The 18,957-nt window shown below is 44.1% G+C and overlaps 1 protein-coding gene and 1 pseudogene across 1 annotated transcript; one reads left to right on the forward strand and one right to left on the reverse strand.

The window, feature by feature from the left end:
- The first annotated feature begins 1,096 nt into the window (after window positions 1-1,096).
- TEX13C (TEX13 family member C) lies at window positions 1,097-5,701 on the forward strand. The gene is made up of 2 exons (XM_054472048.1): window positions 1,097-3,607; window positions 4,193-5,701. Exon 1 carries the CDS (start codon window positions 1,354-1,356, stop codon window positions 3,586-3,588), a length of 2,235 nt encoding a protein of 744 aa, XP_054328023.1. The 5' UTR covers window positions 1,097-1,353; the 3' UTR covers window positions 3,589-3,607; window positions 4,193-5,701.
- A 1,679-nt stretch (window positions 5,702-7,380) lies between these two features.
- Window positions 7,381-8,505, reverse strand: LOC129025296 (filamin-binding LIM protein 1-like; annotated as a pseudogene).
- Window positions 8,506-18,957: the final 10,452 nt, after the last annotated feature.

An 18,957-nucleotide genomic window follows, 5' to 3' on the forward strand; every position in this document is an offset into this window, starting at 1 on the left:
CATTCATCAGAGCATTCCATTTCAGGATGCTGAGGAAACAAAAATATCTTACAGCAGTCTGAACTAGGTGAGATATATAGTCCCAGAGGGACATGAGTATGGGACTTTAATCATATCCTCTGTATCCGTATCTGTGGGCAATTATTTAAAGTCATTTTGTTTTTGACAAGTTGTCTTACCCATTATCTTTATGTTTTTAGAATTTGTAATACAAATAATAATGTATAGCCAATTAATAGTTTATGCTATTTTAATGTAAATTTTTAATAAATAACTAAGGAACTCTCTCTTAAAAAATACTTGTAACTGTCAATTGGAGTATATATTTAGGACAATTTAAATTTATACTCTGACATTACAATCCTCAAACTTGGCCCAAATAAACTCACTACTTATATTAACTTTGCTTCAGTTTCGTCCTTTTAGGTTGACCAGGCTAAGTTCTGAAATGTCTTCTCCTTTTCACCGAATCAGGTCATGCATCCTAGTAGTGGCCTCCTGTTTTTGATAGCTCCCTGTCTTCCCAGAACATCTTGGTCTGGTTTCCCTTCCTGCCTTATCTACTCAGCCATGGTAGTGGTGCTTTTTCTAGTGTCCCTGGTTAGCCTTCACCTGTGGTTTGAATCTTGTAATCCCTCTAACAGCTGCCAGCCTCTCACTTCACTCATGTACAGGGCATACAACTGAGCATGGTTCCCACTGTTGGCCCAACAAGGGCATCTGCTCCACCAGCTTGTACCCTATTCACTTCCCTGAACTGAGAGCCTTGCAACTTTATTTTCTTCCATCTACACCTACATCCCCCTACTCCTTCAGTCTCCAAACCCCATCCAGAAGGTCTCTGAGCTCCTTTAACCTACCTTCCCTTTCAGAGCAGAAGTATATGTGTGTATGTGTGTGTGTGTGTGTGTGTGTGTTTGGGGGTCCATTCCACTCTGGGTGTGCATATAGCCACTCTATCATCTCCAAAAAACCTGCCCTTCCCTCTCCCTCTCTGGGCTCACTGCAGTTCCCAGCTCAGCCGCTTGGCGATTCTCCATTCAGGAAGTGCCTTCTCAAACGAAGCTGGTCCCAGCCGGCCTTGCGGCATGACTCAGCTTTTCTCTGTGATGTGTCGCGGAGTCGCCGGTAGGGTTCGGTGTGGCGCGGGGGACCTGCTTCGCTCTTTGTGAGAACAAGGGAGTGAGGGAGAAAGGAGGCCAAGGAGGAGGCCAGGACTGAGCAAGGACTAAAGTAAGACTGAAGGGGGAGGTGAGGGGTGGACTGGTTGGTGGCAGCAGCCTGTACCGGAAGCGGCGGCGGCAGCCGAGGCGACGCACCGTGAGGCAGCTGCTTGACTAGGCCGCAGCCGCCATGGCGATGAACTTTGGGGACCATGCCAGCGGGTTCCGCCACAATGATGTGATCAGGTTCATCAACAATGAAGTCCTCAGGTACGGCGGCGGCCCAGCCTTTTACACGGCCTTCTGCTCGCGGCCATGGAACGAGGTAGAGGACCGGCTTCGGGCCATTGTGGCCGACCCGCGGGTGCCCCGCGCCATTAAGAGGGCCTGTACCTGGAGCGCTTTGGCTTTGAATGTGCGAGTGGCCGCGAGGCAGCGGGAGCAGCTTCTGTACCAGGTTCGGCGGCTGCAAGGGCATGTGGAGGAGTGCCAGGTGACCTCCTGGGCTCTAACCTCCCAGCTGCAGCAGCTGCGCCTGGAGAATGAGGAGGCGGCAACACAGCTGCACCTCACGCAGGCCGCCCTGCAGCAGGCGCTGAATGAGCGTGATGGGTTATGCGGGAGGCTGCGCGAAGTTGAGAGATCCATGCAGGTCTATCCGATGCCTCAGGATTTTGTACCTGGTCCAGAAGCCGGCCAGTATGGGCCTGTGGCCGGGACTTTAAATGCAGAACAGAGTGAGGCGGTGGCCACAGAGGCACAGGGAATGCCACATTCAGAAGCCCAGGTAGCAGCCCCAACAGCTGTGTATTACATGCCTGAACCCCAGAGTGGCAGTGTCGAGGGCATGCAACCCCTTCTGCTAATGCAGGCGCCTCATCCAGTCCCATTCCATATGCCTTCACCAGTGGGACTGCCATACTCAACACCTCTACCACCCCCGGTAGTAATGGAATCAGCAGCAGCAATTGCACCACAGATGCCTCCTGCAGGGATCTATCCACCTGGTCTTTGGGCCACAGTGGGGTCCCAGGAGGAGACGGCCCCTCTGTGGGACCAGAAGTGCCATGGCCAGGATGGATATCCTGAGAATTTCCAGGGAGTATATCACCCAGGGGATAACAGAAGCTGCAACCAAAAGGAAGGTTCTGAGTGTCCCCAAGGAATGACCTCCCAAGGGGACAGCAGCAGCCACAGCCTGAAGAAAGATCCAGTGATGCAACAGGGCACAGCTCCCCCAGAGTTTAGCCGGAGCCACAGCCTGAAGCAAAAACCAGTGATGCCCAAGGAGATGGTCCCCCTAGGGGACAGCAACAGCCACAGCCTGAAGAAAGATCCAGTTGTGCCCAAGGAGATGATCCCCCTGGGGGACAGCAACAGCCACAGCATGAAGAAAGATCCAATGATGCCCCAGAAGATGGTCCCCCTGGAGGACAGCAGCAGCCACCACCTGAAGAAAGATCCAGTGATGCCCCAGAAGATGGTCCCCCTGGAGGACAGCAGCAGCCACCACCTGAAGAAAGATCCAGTGATGCCCCAGAAGATGGTCCCCCTGGAGGACAGCAACAGCCACAGTCTGAAGAAAGATCCAATGATGTGCCAGGAGATGGTCCCCCTGGGGGATAGCAACAGCTGTAGCCTGAAGAAAGATCCAGTGGTGCCCCAGGGCACAGCTCCCCTGACATTTAGCAGGAGGCACAGCCTGAAGAAAGATCCAGTTGTGCCCAAGGAGATGGTCCCCCTGGGGGACAGCAAGAGTCACAAGATGAAGAAAGATCCAGTGATGCCCCAGAAGATGGTCCCCCTGGGGGACAGCAGAAACCACAGCCTGAAGAAAGATCCAGTGGTGCCCCAGGGGATAGCCTCCCTGGAGTTTAGCAGGAGCCACAGCCTGAAGAAAGAGTTAGTGATGCCCAAGGAGATGGTCCCCCTGGGGGACAGCAACAGCCACAGCATGAAAGATCCAGTGATGCCCAAGGAGATGGTCCCCCTAGGGGACAGCAACAGTCACAGCCTGAAGAAACATCCAGTGGTGCACCAGGAGATGGTCCCCCTGGGGGACAGCAACAGCCACAGCCTGAAGAAACATCCAGTGATTCCCCAGGGCACAGCTTCACTGAGGTTCAGCAAGAGCCACAGCCAGAAGGAAGATCAGGAGAGGCCCCAGGCAACCCCTCTGGAGGATAGCAAGAGCCATGGTGTGAAAAATAGCCCATGGAAACACCAGCCTCAGGGGCAGAAGGTCAAGCAACGAAAAAGGAAAAAGGCCTCAGAATCCCAGCAACAGAAGCCTGCGTCATGCTCCATCCCAGTGAATTGGGCCTGCCCATGGTGTAATGCCATGAATTTTCCACGGCACAAGGTGTGCTATAAATGCAAGAGAGTCCATATGCCAGTTGAGAATGGCAGTGTTGACCCAGCGTAAACTCATTGATTTCAAGAAGGTAAGTAAGATGGAAGCACTCCAAAGAGAAACCAATTTCCCAGGACCTCCTTCTGATAAAAAAGTAACTTATTTACTTAACAGAAAATTTGAAACCAAAATTGTAGAGAAAATAAGGTAAAATAATCCATTATCCTATTACCCAAATTAAGTACTTTTTATCATTGCGAGTATACATACATACAAATATGTATGTATTTATTTTCTTATTTTATTCATTTATTTGAATAAAGAGAGACTACTTCTGAGTATAACATTCAGTCTTTAATTAGGGGATTTCTCCTAATTGCTGTCAACTTTTTCAGGTAGTGGATTCTGGTTGGCTGATACTAATTGGTTGACACCCTGGAGAAGCTGAAGTTATAGTTATAAAGCCTGTTTTAAATCAACCATTTTCTGTTTTTTGTTTTTGTTTTTTTCTTAACCTCCTTTTCCTGAAAATGCCATGTATTTGGCTGGGAGCAGCCATGTGATTTTAGAGTTACAGGCTGTATTGTATTTTAGAAACACTGCTTTTCCTTGCAAGTGCTATCATTCCTTTTGAAATTACTGCAGTGTTGATTTTTGCTTATTTTTGTTTTATTAGTTTTACAGGTGAAGTCCTGTTTTTGTGTCTTAGCTCCACCAAACTTGCTTGTTTCTGAAGAAGCTGAACCTGTGACATTAGAAGATCTGCCAAAGCCACAAGAAGTAACACCTCCATTCTGATGGACCCACACCTCACTGAGACCCCAGCTGGCTGCAGCCAAGAAGAGTGAAAGGAAGTCAGGGAAGAAGAGATCATTTGACATTCATTAGGGGGAAAAGGAAGAACAAAATTGTTTTTGTAGAGTTGAATTTTTTCATTGGTATGGGAATTAACTTAGAAAAGTTTGGGGAGTTGTAGTGTTAAATTCTATAGATGATAGCAACTTTGATGAATTTCACTTAATTCATTAAGTGAGAAGTTTAGGGAAAGAGTTTAGGGGGTTGTAGTGTTAAATTCTATAGATGATAGCAACTTTAATTAATTTCATTTAATTCATTAAAGAAATAGTTATTGCCTAGTATGTTTTGGGAGCTAGACTTGTATGTTATTATCTAGTACACACAGCATAATCTTTTATTGTGAGTTTGGTTAGAAGATAGGAAAGAGCATAATTTGGCATACACATTAGATCAGGGATGTCTTCTTTGCCTTGCATACAGTGTGACCTTGGATAAAACCAATTGAAGTAACATCCAGATCCATTTCTGTGGTTCTGGGGCCAATGCGAAAGAGACTTTCATGAAAGTTTTTTTGTTTTGTTTTCGTTTTTTATTTTTTTGAGAAATGAGGTCTCATTTTGTCGCCCAGGCTGGAGTGCAGTGGCATGATCATCATAGCTCACTGCAGCCTCAAACTCCTGGGCTCAAGTGATCCTCTGCCTCAGCCTCCTGAGTGGCTGTGAGCCACCATGCCCAGCCCTTATGAAAGGTCTTGAGTAACCGAACTGCTGTCTCATTGGTCTCAGGTGAGATAAATGAGCAGTGACAAAGTTTGGGAAAGTGTCCTCACAGAAATGCAGGCAGAGCTTTTCTGACTTCCTCTGCTGATTTCCTCCTTTGAGAAGGATAGCTATTTTCCTGGTTGCCCACCAGCCTGCCTGAAAGACCTCGGGTGTCTCGAAGAAAAACAGTGCTTTGGGGAGTGTTCACTACACACGCTAGCTTTCAGCCTCAGGCTGCCCCCATCCCAAGTCCCTTTTCAGTCAGCAGTGGATGAAGAACAAAATGGATTCCAAGGACAAACATTGGGGGCACCAGGTTATGGATGGTGTTTCTCTTGGGAGGATAAATTGGGTTAAAAATAGAGCTAGACTGGGGCAAGCACTCTTGGGAATACCCCAGGACCCCCATCTCTCCCTCTTTGGTGTGTTCTCTGCAGGCTTACCCAAGGCAACTGCTGCAAGGCAAGGAAGGAGCCAGGGTGGAGCCCGGGGTGGTTGGTTAGATCTGCCTTCAGTCCAAGCTAAAGACGTCCTTGAGTTTCCCAATGAGATCCCACCCAGCTCACCAAAATCAATGTTTGTCAGGGATTTTCTGGGCCTAACTAGTAATAAAGAATGCATTTGACTGCTGTGTCTTCTGTGTAGTGTGTATCTCAGTGCAGGTTTGCTCAGAGGTGGCAGCTTAAATCCGCATCTGCCCTTCATCCCACTGAAGTGAAGAAAAGTTCAATCTGATTCACTATTGGAGGGCCCCTCCTCTTCTAAGGAGTTACCCAAGAATGGGGGCAAGGTACTATGTGGACTTAGACAATGATTCCCCCCACACTCATTGTCTAGGTCCACATAGTACCTTGAAGGTGGGCATTTCTGCTGCTCTGGGGCCAGTGGGAGATGGAAATGTCTGCTGATGGTGGAAGCCTTGATGCCTAGGGTCCAGCCTCCTTACATGCACCATGTAGCCATTCTCCTGTGGGGCCCTGCCTTCTTTCTGGGGTCTTTGCATAGAGTAAGGGGTGCTTAGTTATCATGAGCAGAAATCTCCTTCTTTTCTTTCTGTTCTCTAAGTCACTCTTCTGTCAGCATAATTCTGTCAAGATGTTCAGGATTAAAGAAAACCAAATACAGGCTGGAAGCATAAACCTCCCCTAAGATAAGGCAGGGGAAAGATCTGGACATCTTCTTGGAATGAGTATGGTGAGATAAGGGGTGAACAACAAAAATAATCTTACCATACCAGAAATTTTTCTCAGAGATGTGACAAACATTAAGGGCTTTGTTTACCTGGGACAAGAGTACAAGAAAAGAAGGGGGCTGTTGGGGAACAAACACCTTAACTTTTGTTGGGGAGAGAGACAGATACTATAATATTTTGTATATCCTACTGGCTCCTGTATGTTTGGAAATATGGGTATGTGCAGGTATTTTTTTTTCCTACTGGGTCTAAATCTAGAGCTGGTATGATAGAGGAGGAAGAGTAGAAATTGTAGTGGTGGAGGAAGAGGGGAAGGACTCCAGGTGCTGCCAGTAGTGATGGTAGGAGTGGGCCTGGTGCCGCTGCCTTGCAAGCACTTAAGGAGGTGGTGGTGATACATGAGGAACATGGGTATTGCTCTGAGCAAGTGAATGCAGGGGAAGTGGGAAGAGGCCTATTAGAGTCTTCGAGGGCCTCAGAATAAGAGAAGCACTATTTTCTCTTACTGCTCACCCATTCCTACACTTCTTCATACCCTGCTAGTGAGCCTAGGCAGGAGCAGCATTCCCTTCACACTCCCATTTCCATTTCTACCCTTTAATATAAAAGCAGAATCAAAAGAAGCAGCTTGAATAAGGGCACGTCCTGTGTGTGGGACATCAGTTGGCAGGATCGAATGTGGAAAATGCTTCTCCGCCCGCCTCGGACTCCCGAAGTGCCGGGATTACAGGCGTGAGCCACCGTGGCCAGCCTAAAAAGCACTTTTTAAGGGACCTTGGAGTTTTTCCTCAAATGGCTCAACCCTGCAAGCCGGACTGGTCCCAGCACCCCTACCAGAGAGCCACAGTCAACGCTAGGGGTCCAAGTGCCCCCAGCAGGCTCCCCCCAGCTTTCTCCTGGAAGAGGGTTGGGGCCAGCAGGGAATTCTGGGGGTGACACTCATGGTCCAGGAGCCTTCTGGTGCCCAGAAGGTAGAGTGGAAGGTCTGGGGGTGCTCAGCCCTGCTGTGTCCTGGACAGGCTGGTCCCCATGGAAGCTCAGAAGGAAAGTGTGCAAGAGCAGGTCAGGAAGGGACCTAGTGGTCCGCTTACTGCCTAATACCTAGCGGCGCTCTCAGCAGCACCCAGCAGCACTCTGCTTCACGTGGCACTGCTTGCAGAAGAGACGGTTGTCCAGGGGGTAGCAGCCTTGGGTCCTGGGCTCCACAGACAGGAAGAGCCTGCAGTCCTCACACCTGTAGCAATTTACATGGAAGTTTCTTCCCATGCACTTGATTTTGAAGGCATCTTTCCCATCCCGAGGAATAATGGGATTCTCACAGATGCTGCATACGGGGGCGAATTTCTTGTAGAATTCGTCTAGGCAGTACATCTCGTTTTGGCTGCCCAGGGCAAAGCTTTCATCCTGGATGCACCGGGCACAGGTCACACACATGAAGAAGCAGGGGTGGAAGGCCTGGCCCAGGGCCCTGATGATGTGCTCCCGGACCACCTCGCCACATTTGCCACACTTCTCCAGCGTGTCCTGGTAGCAGGGTTCGCAGAGGGGTCACCCATCCTGGTAGAAGCTCTGCCCAGCCAGCTGGCGGCGGCAGGTGTGCCACGTGAAGCACTGGGCGTGGTACTGCCTCTTCATGGCCTCCACAGCCAGCTATTGGGGGGACACGGTTTTGTGGCAGAAGGCACAGATGTCTGTGGATGACTCTCTCTCAACAGGCTCTGCTGGGGAAGGCGAAAGCTCTTCCTCCCCAGGCCTGAGGGGACTGGAGCCAGGCTGGACTGAAGGTCCCTCCGCCGGGGCCTGTGGTCGGGGTGGGGGTGAGGGCAGGTGCCACTGCTCTAAGTCTGCAATGAGTGAGGCACCCATTGGAGCAGGAGCCTCTTCTTCAGAAGACAGGAGCACCGGAGAGGGCAGTGGAGGGGGTGGGACGAGGTCCAGGTCAGGAAGTGCGTCCTCACCATCCAGGACAGGAGGAGGGGGTGAGCATCCTCCATTGGAGAGCTGCAGAGGTGCAGCTGGCACTGTGGCTGAAGCCCTGCCAGGGGGTGCCCAGGGGCTGGGCTCTCCCGCTAAGCCAGCTCCGAGTGCCTTCATGGGGGCAGGAGCCTCCCAGGGGAGGCCACATCTGGCCTCACAAACCGCCTGCCTCCCTTCCTCAACCACAGCTAAATCACGGCACAGGGGTGCAAGGGTGATAAAGACAGACGATGCCACACTCTTCTCAGGCTTTGAGGCCATGGCTTCAGCTCCTGGTGTGGCTGGGATCCAATTCTCCTGGAAGGCCCGAAGGCCCGGAAGTTCAGGCCAGCTCCACTTGTCAGCCCGTGCCTGGGGGCTGCCATCCGATACCCTCATCCATAGGATTCGACCACCTTGACTTGGTTAACTGGAGGTTGCTTGCTTGAACCACTGCCTCATGTGCTTCGATAAAGTAATACATGAAACCACCAACTGGAATAAAACTTAAAAATTCGCTAGAAAACAGTGTAGGCTCAGCATTTGACAGCCAGATAGAGTCTTCTCAGAGAAATTTCCATATTTTTATTACCATCTAGAAAAAAGTAATACTCATCATATTAGTTTGCTAGGGCTGCCTTAACAAAGTACCACAGACTGGATGGCTTAAACAACAGAAATTTAGCCTCACAGGTTTGAAGGCTAGAAGCCCGAAACGAAGATATCGGCAGGGTTGGTTCTTTCTGAGGGCTATGGGGGGATACTCTGTTCTAGGCCTTTCTCCTGGGTGTGTGGATGTTTGTCTTGTCCCTGTGTCTCTTCACATTGTTTCCCCTCTGTGTGTGTCTGCCTTTGTCCAAATTTCTGCTGTTTATAAGAACAGCAGTCATATTGGATTAGGGGCCTCCCTAGTGAGCTCATTTTAACTAATTAAATAAGGTCACATTTGGAAGTACTGGAGTTTAGAACTTCAACATGAATTTTTCGGGGGGACACAATTCAATCCATAACACTAATAAATATAGTTTTTCTACTTAGACATCTGAATTTTAGAACAATTAAGACTATTAAAACTCTTGGAACTCTTGTGTAGTATAGGGGATAAACAGAATTTGAATCCTAGCACTGGCAATTGCTAGCTATGTGATATTAAGCAAGTTGCTTATTCTTTCTCTGCCTCAATTTCCCCATCTATAAAATGGGAATAATTATACCTACTGAATACAGATGTTAATTAATGTATGAAAACATGCTTAGCACGTACTAGTTTCAGTTTATAAAACCATTTGTATGATTATTCTTCCTTACCTAGAAGTAACAGTGAAACCCAACTGATTGGCATTAAGCAGGCAGTCTCTCTGAATAGCTATCAAAAAATACATATATATGGACATATACAAATTTATAGTTTCTGACTAGTGAATGGCAAAGCTTGTTAATATCCATGATTCATTTAAAAAAACAGTATTCATCTGGCAGAGAGGAACATAGTGCTAAAGAGTCTTGAGTTCTGTTCTATCTAGGGCAATTAACTTCACTCATTATTTCCATGGTTTAACCAATTAAGTGAGTCAGTTACAGATCAATTGGTATACATATCACCCATTGAATATACCAAAAAACATTGCAAGATAAATCAGCTTTTTAGTTTTTATGGTAATTTCATCTCTTGGTGCTCCCTGTTCTATAAAGAAGAGAAAACATCCTTGATTTTGGAGGAAGTGAAAATGTAACTAGCAACACATTAATTTGATTCCAGCAGCTAAAATTTCAGTTGAATGCACTACAATTTCTTTATAATTGCGAGCATTGTGGTGTGGCTAGGCTATCATGCCTTTTTTTCTGACTGATCATCTTCCTATACTGTAATCAGATTCTGAGGATCAGTCTGTAGCTAAAATAAGAGTGATTTTTATTGTTGATTTCATATAATTACTATGTGAGGGTAGTACATTGGAGCTTTTCATTATAAACACTATGGTAATTGATCATTCCAACTATTGGTTTGAATAACTTAAATGTAACCTGTAATTTCCACAACCTGAAATCAATAAAGTACATTTATTTTTAATTAAATGGATGCAAAAATAAAACCTAGGTAAAATGTGCAAATAAAAACAATAATTCAGTTTTAAGTACTGTATTGGTTATCTATTGCCGTGTAACAAATTACCAGAATTTAGCAGTTAAAGTAATGCACATTTATTATCTCAGTTTCTGTGTGTCAGGAATCTGGGTACAGTTCAGCTGGGACCTCTGCTTTAGGGTCTCTCACAAAGCTGCACTAAAGTTGTAAGCCAGGCCTGGGAGCTCATCTGAAGTTGTCACTGTGAAAGGATCCATTTCCAAGCTCACTCATGTAGTTATTGGCAGGTGTGGTAGACAGAATAATGGTCACTGAAGATGTATGTGTCCTAATCCCTGGAAAACATGAATATGTTATTTCACATGGCAAAGGAGAATTAAGATTGCTAATCAACTAACCTTAAAATAGGGAGATTATCCTGGATAATCTGGGTTGGTGCAATATCATAATAAGGGGTATAAAAGGTGGAAGTGAGAGGCAGAAGAGTAGTCAGTGTGAGAGTGATGCAATGTGAGAAAGATATTCATCCACTTATGAATGTTCCGTACTAATTTTGATAGGGGCATTGAGTTCTTAACTTACTTTGTGTCGACTGCAGGTCATATCCTGTATTCAGTGAACCACATACCCTAACATTTTTCATTGCAGAATTAAATTGATCAAGGATTTCATAGGAAAACTAAAGGACTTAAAACAAATTATAGATTATTACAAAATACAGAAACCTCTCCTAATCTCTTATCAGAGACACAGAAACAGAGCTTTAAATTAAATAAGCCGATTCTTGAAAACCATGTACACAAAGGTCTTACATGTGTCTAAGGCCTTCAGCTCTTTTTCATGGAGTTTATCATGACCCTGAATAGCTCAATATTTAGACATGTAGAAACAAGTCTCAACTGAGAAAAGCCACTTCTCCCCTAATTTGTTATAAGTAAAAGATTGATTGCGAGCAGTGAAAGTGAAGATTATGTAATGAGATTTTTCCTCAAAAATGACAACTTGACAATGATTCAAACTGGACATCCTTTTATCTTTATAAGAGAAACAGCATGAATATGTTGATTTAATTTCCTCATCATAATAATGAATTACATGACCAGCTAAAACACTGTTAAAGAATTCACATATTATCATATTCCACCCCTGGGAATACTTGAATGCTTTATAGAGCTCCTTTGAGCTAAGATTATATTTAAAGAACCCACAGACATATTTTTATTTGGAAAAAAAAAACTCACTCTATGGCCCTTTGTTATATTCCTCACTTTTCAAAGAAAGATATGACATTCTTGGAGTGTGAGGAGCCAAGATGGCCGAATAGGAACAGCTCCGGTCTACAGCTCCCAGCACGAGCGACGCAGAAGACGGGTGATTTCTGCATTTCCATCTGAGGTACCGTGTTCATCTCACTAGGGAGTGCCAGACAGTGGGCGCAGGTCAGTGGGTGAGCGCACCGTGCGCCAGCCGAAGCAGGGGCGAGGCATTGCCTCACTCGGGAAGCGCAAGGGGTCAGGGAGTTCCCTTTCCAGGGGTGACAGACGGCACCTGGAAAATCGGGCCACTCCCACCCGAATACTGTGCTTTTCCGACGGGCTTAGGAAACGGTGCCCCAGGAGAGTATAGCCCGCACCTGGCTCAGAGGGTCCTACGCCCACGGAGTCTCGCTGATTGCTAGCACAGCAGTCTGAGATCAAACAGCAAGTCGGCAGCAAGGCTGGGGGAGGGGCGCCCTCCATTGCCCAGGCTCGCTTAGGTAAACAAAGCAGCCTGGAAGCTTGAACTGGGTGGAGCCCACCACAGCTCAAGGAGGCCTGCCTGCCTCTGTAGGCTCCACCTCTGGGGGCAGGGCACAGACAAACAAAAAGACAGCAGTAACCTCTGCAGACTTAAATGTCCCTGTCTGACAGCTTTGAGGAGAGCAGTGGTTCTCCCAGCACGCAACTGGAGATCTGAGAACAGGCTGACTGCCTCCTCAAGTGGGTCCCTGACCCCTGACCCCCGAGCAGCCTAACTGGGAGGCACCTCCCAGCAGGGGCAGACTGACACCTCACACGGCCGGCCAGGTACTCCAACAGACCTGCAGCTGAGGGTCCTGTCTGTTAGAAAGAAAACTAACAGAAAGGACATCCACACCAAAAACCCATCTGTACATCACCATCATCAAAGACCAAAAGTAGATAAAACCACAAACATGGGGAAAAAACAGAGCAGAAAAACTGGAAACTCTAAAAAGCAGAGTACCTCTCCTCCTCCAAAGGAATGCAGTTCCTCACCAGCAACGGAACAAAGCTGGACGGAGAATGACTGACGAGCTGAGAGAAGAAGGCTTCAGACGATCAAATTACTCTGAGCTATGGGAGGATATTCAAACCAAAGGCAAAGAAGTTGAAAACTTTGAAAAAAATTTAGAAGAATGTATAACTAGAATAACCAATACAGAGAAGTGCTTAAAGGAGCTGATGGAGCTGAAAACCGAGGCTCGAGAACTACGTGAAGAATGCAGAAGCCTCAGGAGCCGATGCAATCAAATGGAAGAAAGGGTATCAGCCCTGGAAGATGAAATGAATGAAATGAAGCGAGAAGGGAAGTTTAGAGAAAAAAGAATAAAAAGAAACGAGCAAAGCCTCCAAGAAATGTGGGACTATGTGAAAAGACCAAATCTACGTCTGATTGGTGTCCCTGAAAGTGACGGGGAGAATGGAAACAAGCTGGAAAATACTCTGCAGGATATTATCCAGGAGAACTTCCCCAATCTAGCAAGGCAGGCCAACATTCAGATTCAGGAAATACAGAGAACGCCATAAAGATACTCCTCGAGAAGAGCAACTCCAAGACACATAATTGTCAGATTCACCAAAGTTGAAATGAAGGAAAAAATGTTAAGGGCAGCCAGAGAGAAAGGTCGGGTTACCATCAAAGGGAAGCCCATCAGACTAACAGCGGATCTCTCAGCAGAAACCCTACAAGCCAGAAGAGAGTGGGGGCCAATATTCAACATTCTTAAAGAAAAGAATTTTCAACCCAGAATTTCATATCCTGCCAAACTAAGCTTCATAAGTGAAGGAGAAATAAAATACTTTACAGACAAGCAAATGCTGAAAGATTTTGTCACCACCAGGCCTGCCCTAAAAGAGCTCCTGAAGGAAGCGCTAAACATGGAAAGGCACAACCGGTACCAGCCACTGCAAAATCATACCGAAATGTAAAGACCATCGAGACTAGGAAGAGACTGCATCAACTAACGAGCAAAATAACCAGCTAACATCATAATGACAGGATCAGATTCACACATAACAATATTAACTTTAAATGTAAATAGACTAAATGCTCCAATTAAAAGACACAGACTGGCAAATTGGATAAAGACTCAAGACCCATCAGTGTGCTGTATTCAGGAAACCCATCTCACGTGCAGAGACACATATAGGCTCAAAATAAAAGGATGGAGGAAGATCTACCAAGCAAATGGAAAACAAAAAAAGGCAGGGGTTGCAATCCTAGTCTCTGATAAAACAGACTTTAAACCAACAAAGATCAAAAGAGACAAAGAAGGCCATTATATAATGGTAAAGGGATTAATTCAACAAGAAGAGCTAACTATCCTAAATATATATGCACCCAATACAGGAGCACCCAGATTCATAAAGCAAGTCCTGAGTGACCTACAAAGAGACTTAGACTCCCACACATTCATAATGGGAGACTTTAACACCCCACTGTCAACATTAGACAGATCAACGAGACAGAAAGTCAACAAGGATACCCAGGAATTGAACTCAGCTCTGCACCAAGCGGACCTAATAGACATCTACAGAACTCTCCACCCCAAATCAACAGAATATACATTTTTTTCAGCACCACACCACACCTATTCCAAAATTGACCATATACTTGGAAGTAAAGCTCTCCTCAATAAATGTAAAAGAACAGAAATTATAACAAACTATCTCTCAGATCACAGTGCAATCAAGCTAGAACTCAGGATTAAGAATCTCACTCAAAACCACTCAACTACGTGGAAACTGAACAACCTGCTCCTGAATGACTACTGGGTACATAACGAAATGAAGGCAGAAATAAAGATGTTCTTTGAAACCAACGAGAACCAAGACACAACATACCAGAATCTCTGGGATGCATTCAAAGCAGTTTGTAGAGGCAAATTTATAGCACTAAATGCCCACAAGAGAAAGCAGGAAAGATCCAAAATTGACACCCTAACATCACAATTAAAAGAACTAGAAAAGCAAGAGCAAACACATTCAAAAGCTAGCAGAAGGCAAGAAATAACTAAAATCAGAGCAGAACTGAAGGAAATAGAGACACAAAAAACCCTTCAAAAAATTAATGAATCCAGGAGCTGGTTTTTTGAAAGGATCAACAAAATTGATAGACCGCTAGCAAGATTAATAAAGAAAAAAAGAGAGAAGAATCAAATAGATGCAATAAAAAATGATAAAGGGGATATCACCACCGATCCCACAGAAATACAAACTACCATCAGAGAATATTACAAACACCTTTACGCAAATAAACTAGAAAATCTAGAAGAAATGGATAAATTCCTCAACACATACACCCTCCCAAGACTAAACCAGGAAGAAGTTGAATCTCTGAATAGACCAATAACAGGAGCTGAAATTGTGGCAATAATCAATAGCTTACCAACCAAAAAAAGTCCAGGACCAGATGGGTTCACAGCCGAATTCTACCAGAAGTACAAGGAGGAGCTGGTACCATTCCTTCTGAAACTATTCCAATCAATAGAAAAAGAGGGAATCCTCCCTAACTCATTTTATGAGGCCAGCATCATCCTGATACCAAAGCCTGGCAGAGACACAACAAAAAAAGAGAATTTTAGACCAATATCCTTGATGAACATTGATGCAAAAATCCTCAATAAAATACTGGCAAACAGAATCCAGCAGCACATCAAAAAGCTTATCCACCATGATCAAGTGGGCTTCATCCCTGGGATGCAAGGCTGGTTCAATATACGCAAGTCAATAAATGTAATCCAGCATATAAACAGAACCAAAGTCAAAAACCACATGATTATCTCAATAGATGCAGAAAAGGCCTTTGACAAAATTCAACAACCCTTCATGCTAAAAACTCTCAATAAATTAGGTATTGATGGGACGTATCTCAAAATAATAAGAGCTATCTATGACAAACCCACAGCCAATATCATACTGAATGGGCAAAAACTGGAAGCATTCCCTTTGAAAACTGGCACAAGACAGGGATGCCCTCTCTCACCACTTCTATTCAACATAGTGTTGGAAGTTCTGGCCAGGGCAATTAGGCAAGAGAAGGAAATCAAGGGTATTCAATTAGGAAAAGAGGAAGTCAAATTGTCCCTGTTTGCAGATGACATGATAGTATATCTAGAAAACCCCATTGTCTCAGCCCAAAATCTCCTTAAGCTGATAAGCAACTTCAGCAAAGTCTCAGGATACAAAATCAATGTACAAAAATCACAAGCATTCTTATACATCAATAACAGAGAAACAGAGAGCCAAATCATGAGTGAACTCCCATTCACAATTGCTTCAAAGAGAATAAAATACCTAGGAATCCAACTTACAAGGGATGTGAAGGACCTCTTCAAGGAGAACTACAAACCACTGCTCAAGGAAATAAAAGAGGGTACAAACAAATGGAAGAACATTCCATGCTCATGGGTAGGAAGAATCAATATCATGAAAATGGCCATCCTTCCCAAGGTAATTTACAGATTCAATGCCATCCTCATCAAGTTACCAATGACTTTCTTCACAGAATTGGAAAAAACTACTTTAAAGTTCATCTGGAACCAAAAAAGAGCCCGCATCGCCAAGTCAATCCTAAGCCAAAAGAACAAAGCTGGAGGCATCACGCTACCTGACTTCAAACTATACTACAAGGCTACAGTAACCAAAACAGCATGGTACTGGTACCAAAACAGAGATATAGATCAATGGAACAGAACAGAGCCGTCAGAAATAATGCCACATATCTACAACTATCTGATCTTTGACAAACCTGACAAAAACAAGAAATGGGGAAAGGATTCCCTATTTAATAAATGGTGCTGGGAAAACTGGCTAGCCATATGTAGAAAGCTGAAACTGGATCCCTTCCTTACACCTTATACAAAAATCAATTCAAGATGGATTAAAGACTTAAATGTTAGACCTAAAACCATAAAACCCCTAGAAGAAAACCTAGGCAATACCATTCAGGACACAAGCATGGGCAAGGACTTCATGACTAAAACACCAAAAGCAATGGTGACAAAAGCCAAAATTGACAAATGGGATCTAATTAAACTAAAGAGCTTCTGCACAGCAAAGGAAACTACCATCAGAGTGAACAGGCAACCTACAAAATGGGAGAAAATTTTCGCAACCTACTCATCTGACAAAGGGCTAATATCCAGAATCTACAATGAACTCCAACAAATTTACAAGAAAAAAACAAACAACCCCATCAAAAAGTGGGTGAAGGACATGAACAGACACTTCTCAAAAGAAGACATTTATGCAGCCAAAAAACACATGAAAAAATGCTCACCATCACTGGCCATCAGAGAAATGCAAATCAAAACCACAATGAGATACCATCTCACACCAGTTAGAATGGCAATCATTCAAAAGTCAGGAAACAACAGGTGCTGGAGAGGATGTGGAGAAATAGGAACACTTTTACACTGTCGGTGGGACTGTAAACTAGTTCAACCTTTGTGGAAGTCAGTGTGGCGATTCCTCAGGGATCTAGAACTAGAAATTCCATTCGACCCAGCCATCCCATTACTGGGTATATACCCAAAGGACTATAAATCATGCTGCTATAAAGACACATGCACACGTATGTTTATTGCGGCATTATTCACAATAGCAAAGACTTGGAACCAACCCAAATGTCCAACAATGATAGACTGGATTAAGAAAATGTGGCACATATACACCATGGAATACTATGCAGCCATAAAAAAAGATGAGTTCACGTCCTTTGTAGGGACACGGATGAAATTGGAAATCATCATTCTCAGTAAACTATCGCAAGAACAAAAAACCAAACACCGCATATTCTCACTCATAGGTGGGAATTGAACAATGAGAACACATGGACACAGGAAGGGGAACATCACACTTCGTGGACTGTTGTGGGGTGGGGGGAGCGGGGAGGGATAGCATTGGGAGATATACCTAATGCTAGATGACGAGTTGGTGGGTGCAGCGCACCAGCATGGCACATGTATACATATGTAACTTACCTGCATGTTGTGCACATATACCATAGAGCCTAAAGTATAATAATAATAATAATAATAATAATAATAATAATAATAATAATAAAAAGAAAAAAAAAAAAAGAAAGATACGACATTCTTTACCAGATTGGAATGAGTAACTCACCTTTTGTTTTGCCTACAGTTTGCTTTTACAGGTTGAATGCTTTATGTTTGATTAAAATAATTTATGAATGTGCTTATGTGTGTCTGTGTGTGTGTGCATAGGGTCTCTCATATATGTAAAATGGAAGACAGACCAACTTTTCTGTGAAGCTTAAGGCCCTAGCTTCTCCTGGCCAGAGAAAAGGTGACCAAGTAAACAAATGAATAATTGCTGTGGCATTTTACAAATGCACATAACATTCATTTTCTCTTCATCTTTGTTTGCACTTGTGATATTCTGTGATACATTATATGATCAAAATAGAACTAGTTACTGTCCATTAATAATGATGAAAAAGTGACTGAAGGAATATTTGAAAATATGATTGTCTTCTATAGCATAACAGACAATATATGATGTGGTAGGATTATCTCTTTTTACCTTTAAAAAATTATTTGAATGCAAATGTGCATGAAATTACTAAAATAAAAGCAATATATTGGGGCATTTGTGTTCACTTATTGCCACCATTTTCTGTTGCCTTTTGATATTTATACCTGTGACTTTAAACTGCACAAAACACATAGCTTCTGGAAATCATTAATTCATGTATTTGTATGTACACCGTTGTGGATAAATATTTTATTTTGACCACCTAATATTTTAAGGATTAATGTTTCATGATGATTGGATGTTATGCTATTATTCGGTGTGCCATACTGTGCTATGATACATTAAAGGATCCCTTACTGCCTAAATGCTGTATAGTTGCTTTCCCAGAAGCAGTGATAAAGGTGGTTAGAAATGTAAGAATGAATAATACCATTGATGACATGATTAGTGGAACCAGTCATTTTATTTGGGATGCTTTTTTAGACTCTCTGTTTTGATAAGTGGCCTGCCAAAGCAAACAAATGACAAGAAAGAGCCTGTTCACAGGGGAATTTGTAAATAAATGACTAAAATTCAGCAGTGCTTTGGTAATTCAACTTTTTGGTGATTTACATATTGTTTTTGTTGTTTTAATGATTGAATAATCTAAAGACTATCATCTTATTAGGGGTGGTCCTAATGGGATTTTTCTTTGTAATCAACAAACCAGTCTGCCAAAGTGGGCAGTATTTGAAGTAAAGGGGCTGTTTGCCAGCCACCAAACAAACAGAACATCTGGATGTCTGCAGCCATCTCAAATTTGCTCCCAGTAGATCAGTCTGAAGTTGGGGATTCAGGTTGCATTTAGCCAAAACCAAAATAAAAAGTGAA

Source organism: Pongo pygmaeus, chromosome X, assembly GCF_028885625.2.
Source record: "Pongo pygmaeus isolate AG05252 chromosome X, NHGRI_mPonPyg2-v2.0_pri, whole genome shotgun sequence".
Lineage (NCBI taxonomy): Eukaryota > Metazoa > Chordata > Mammalia > Primates > Hominidae > Pongo > Pongo pygmaeus.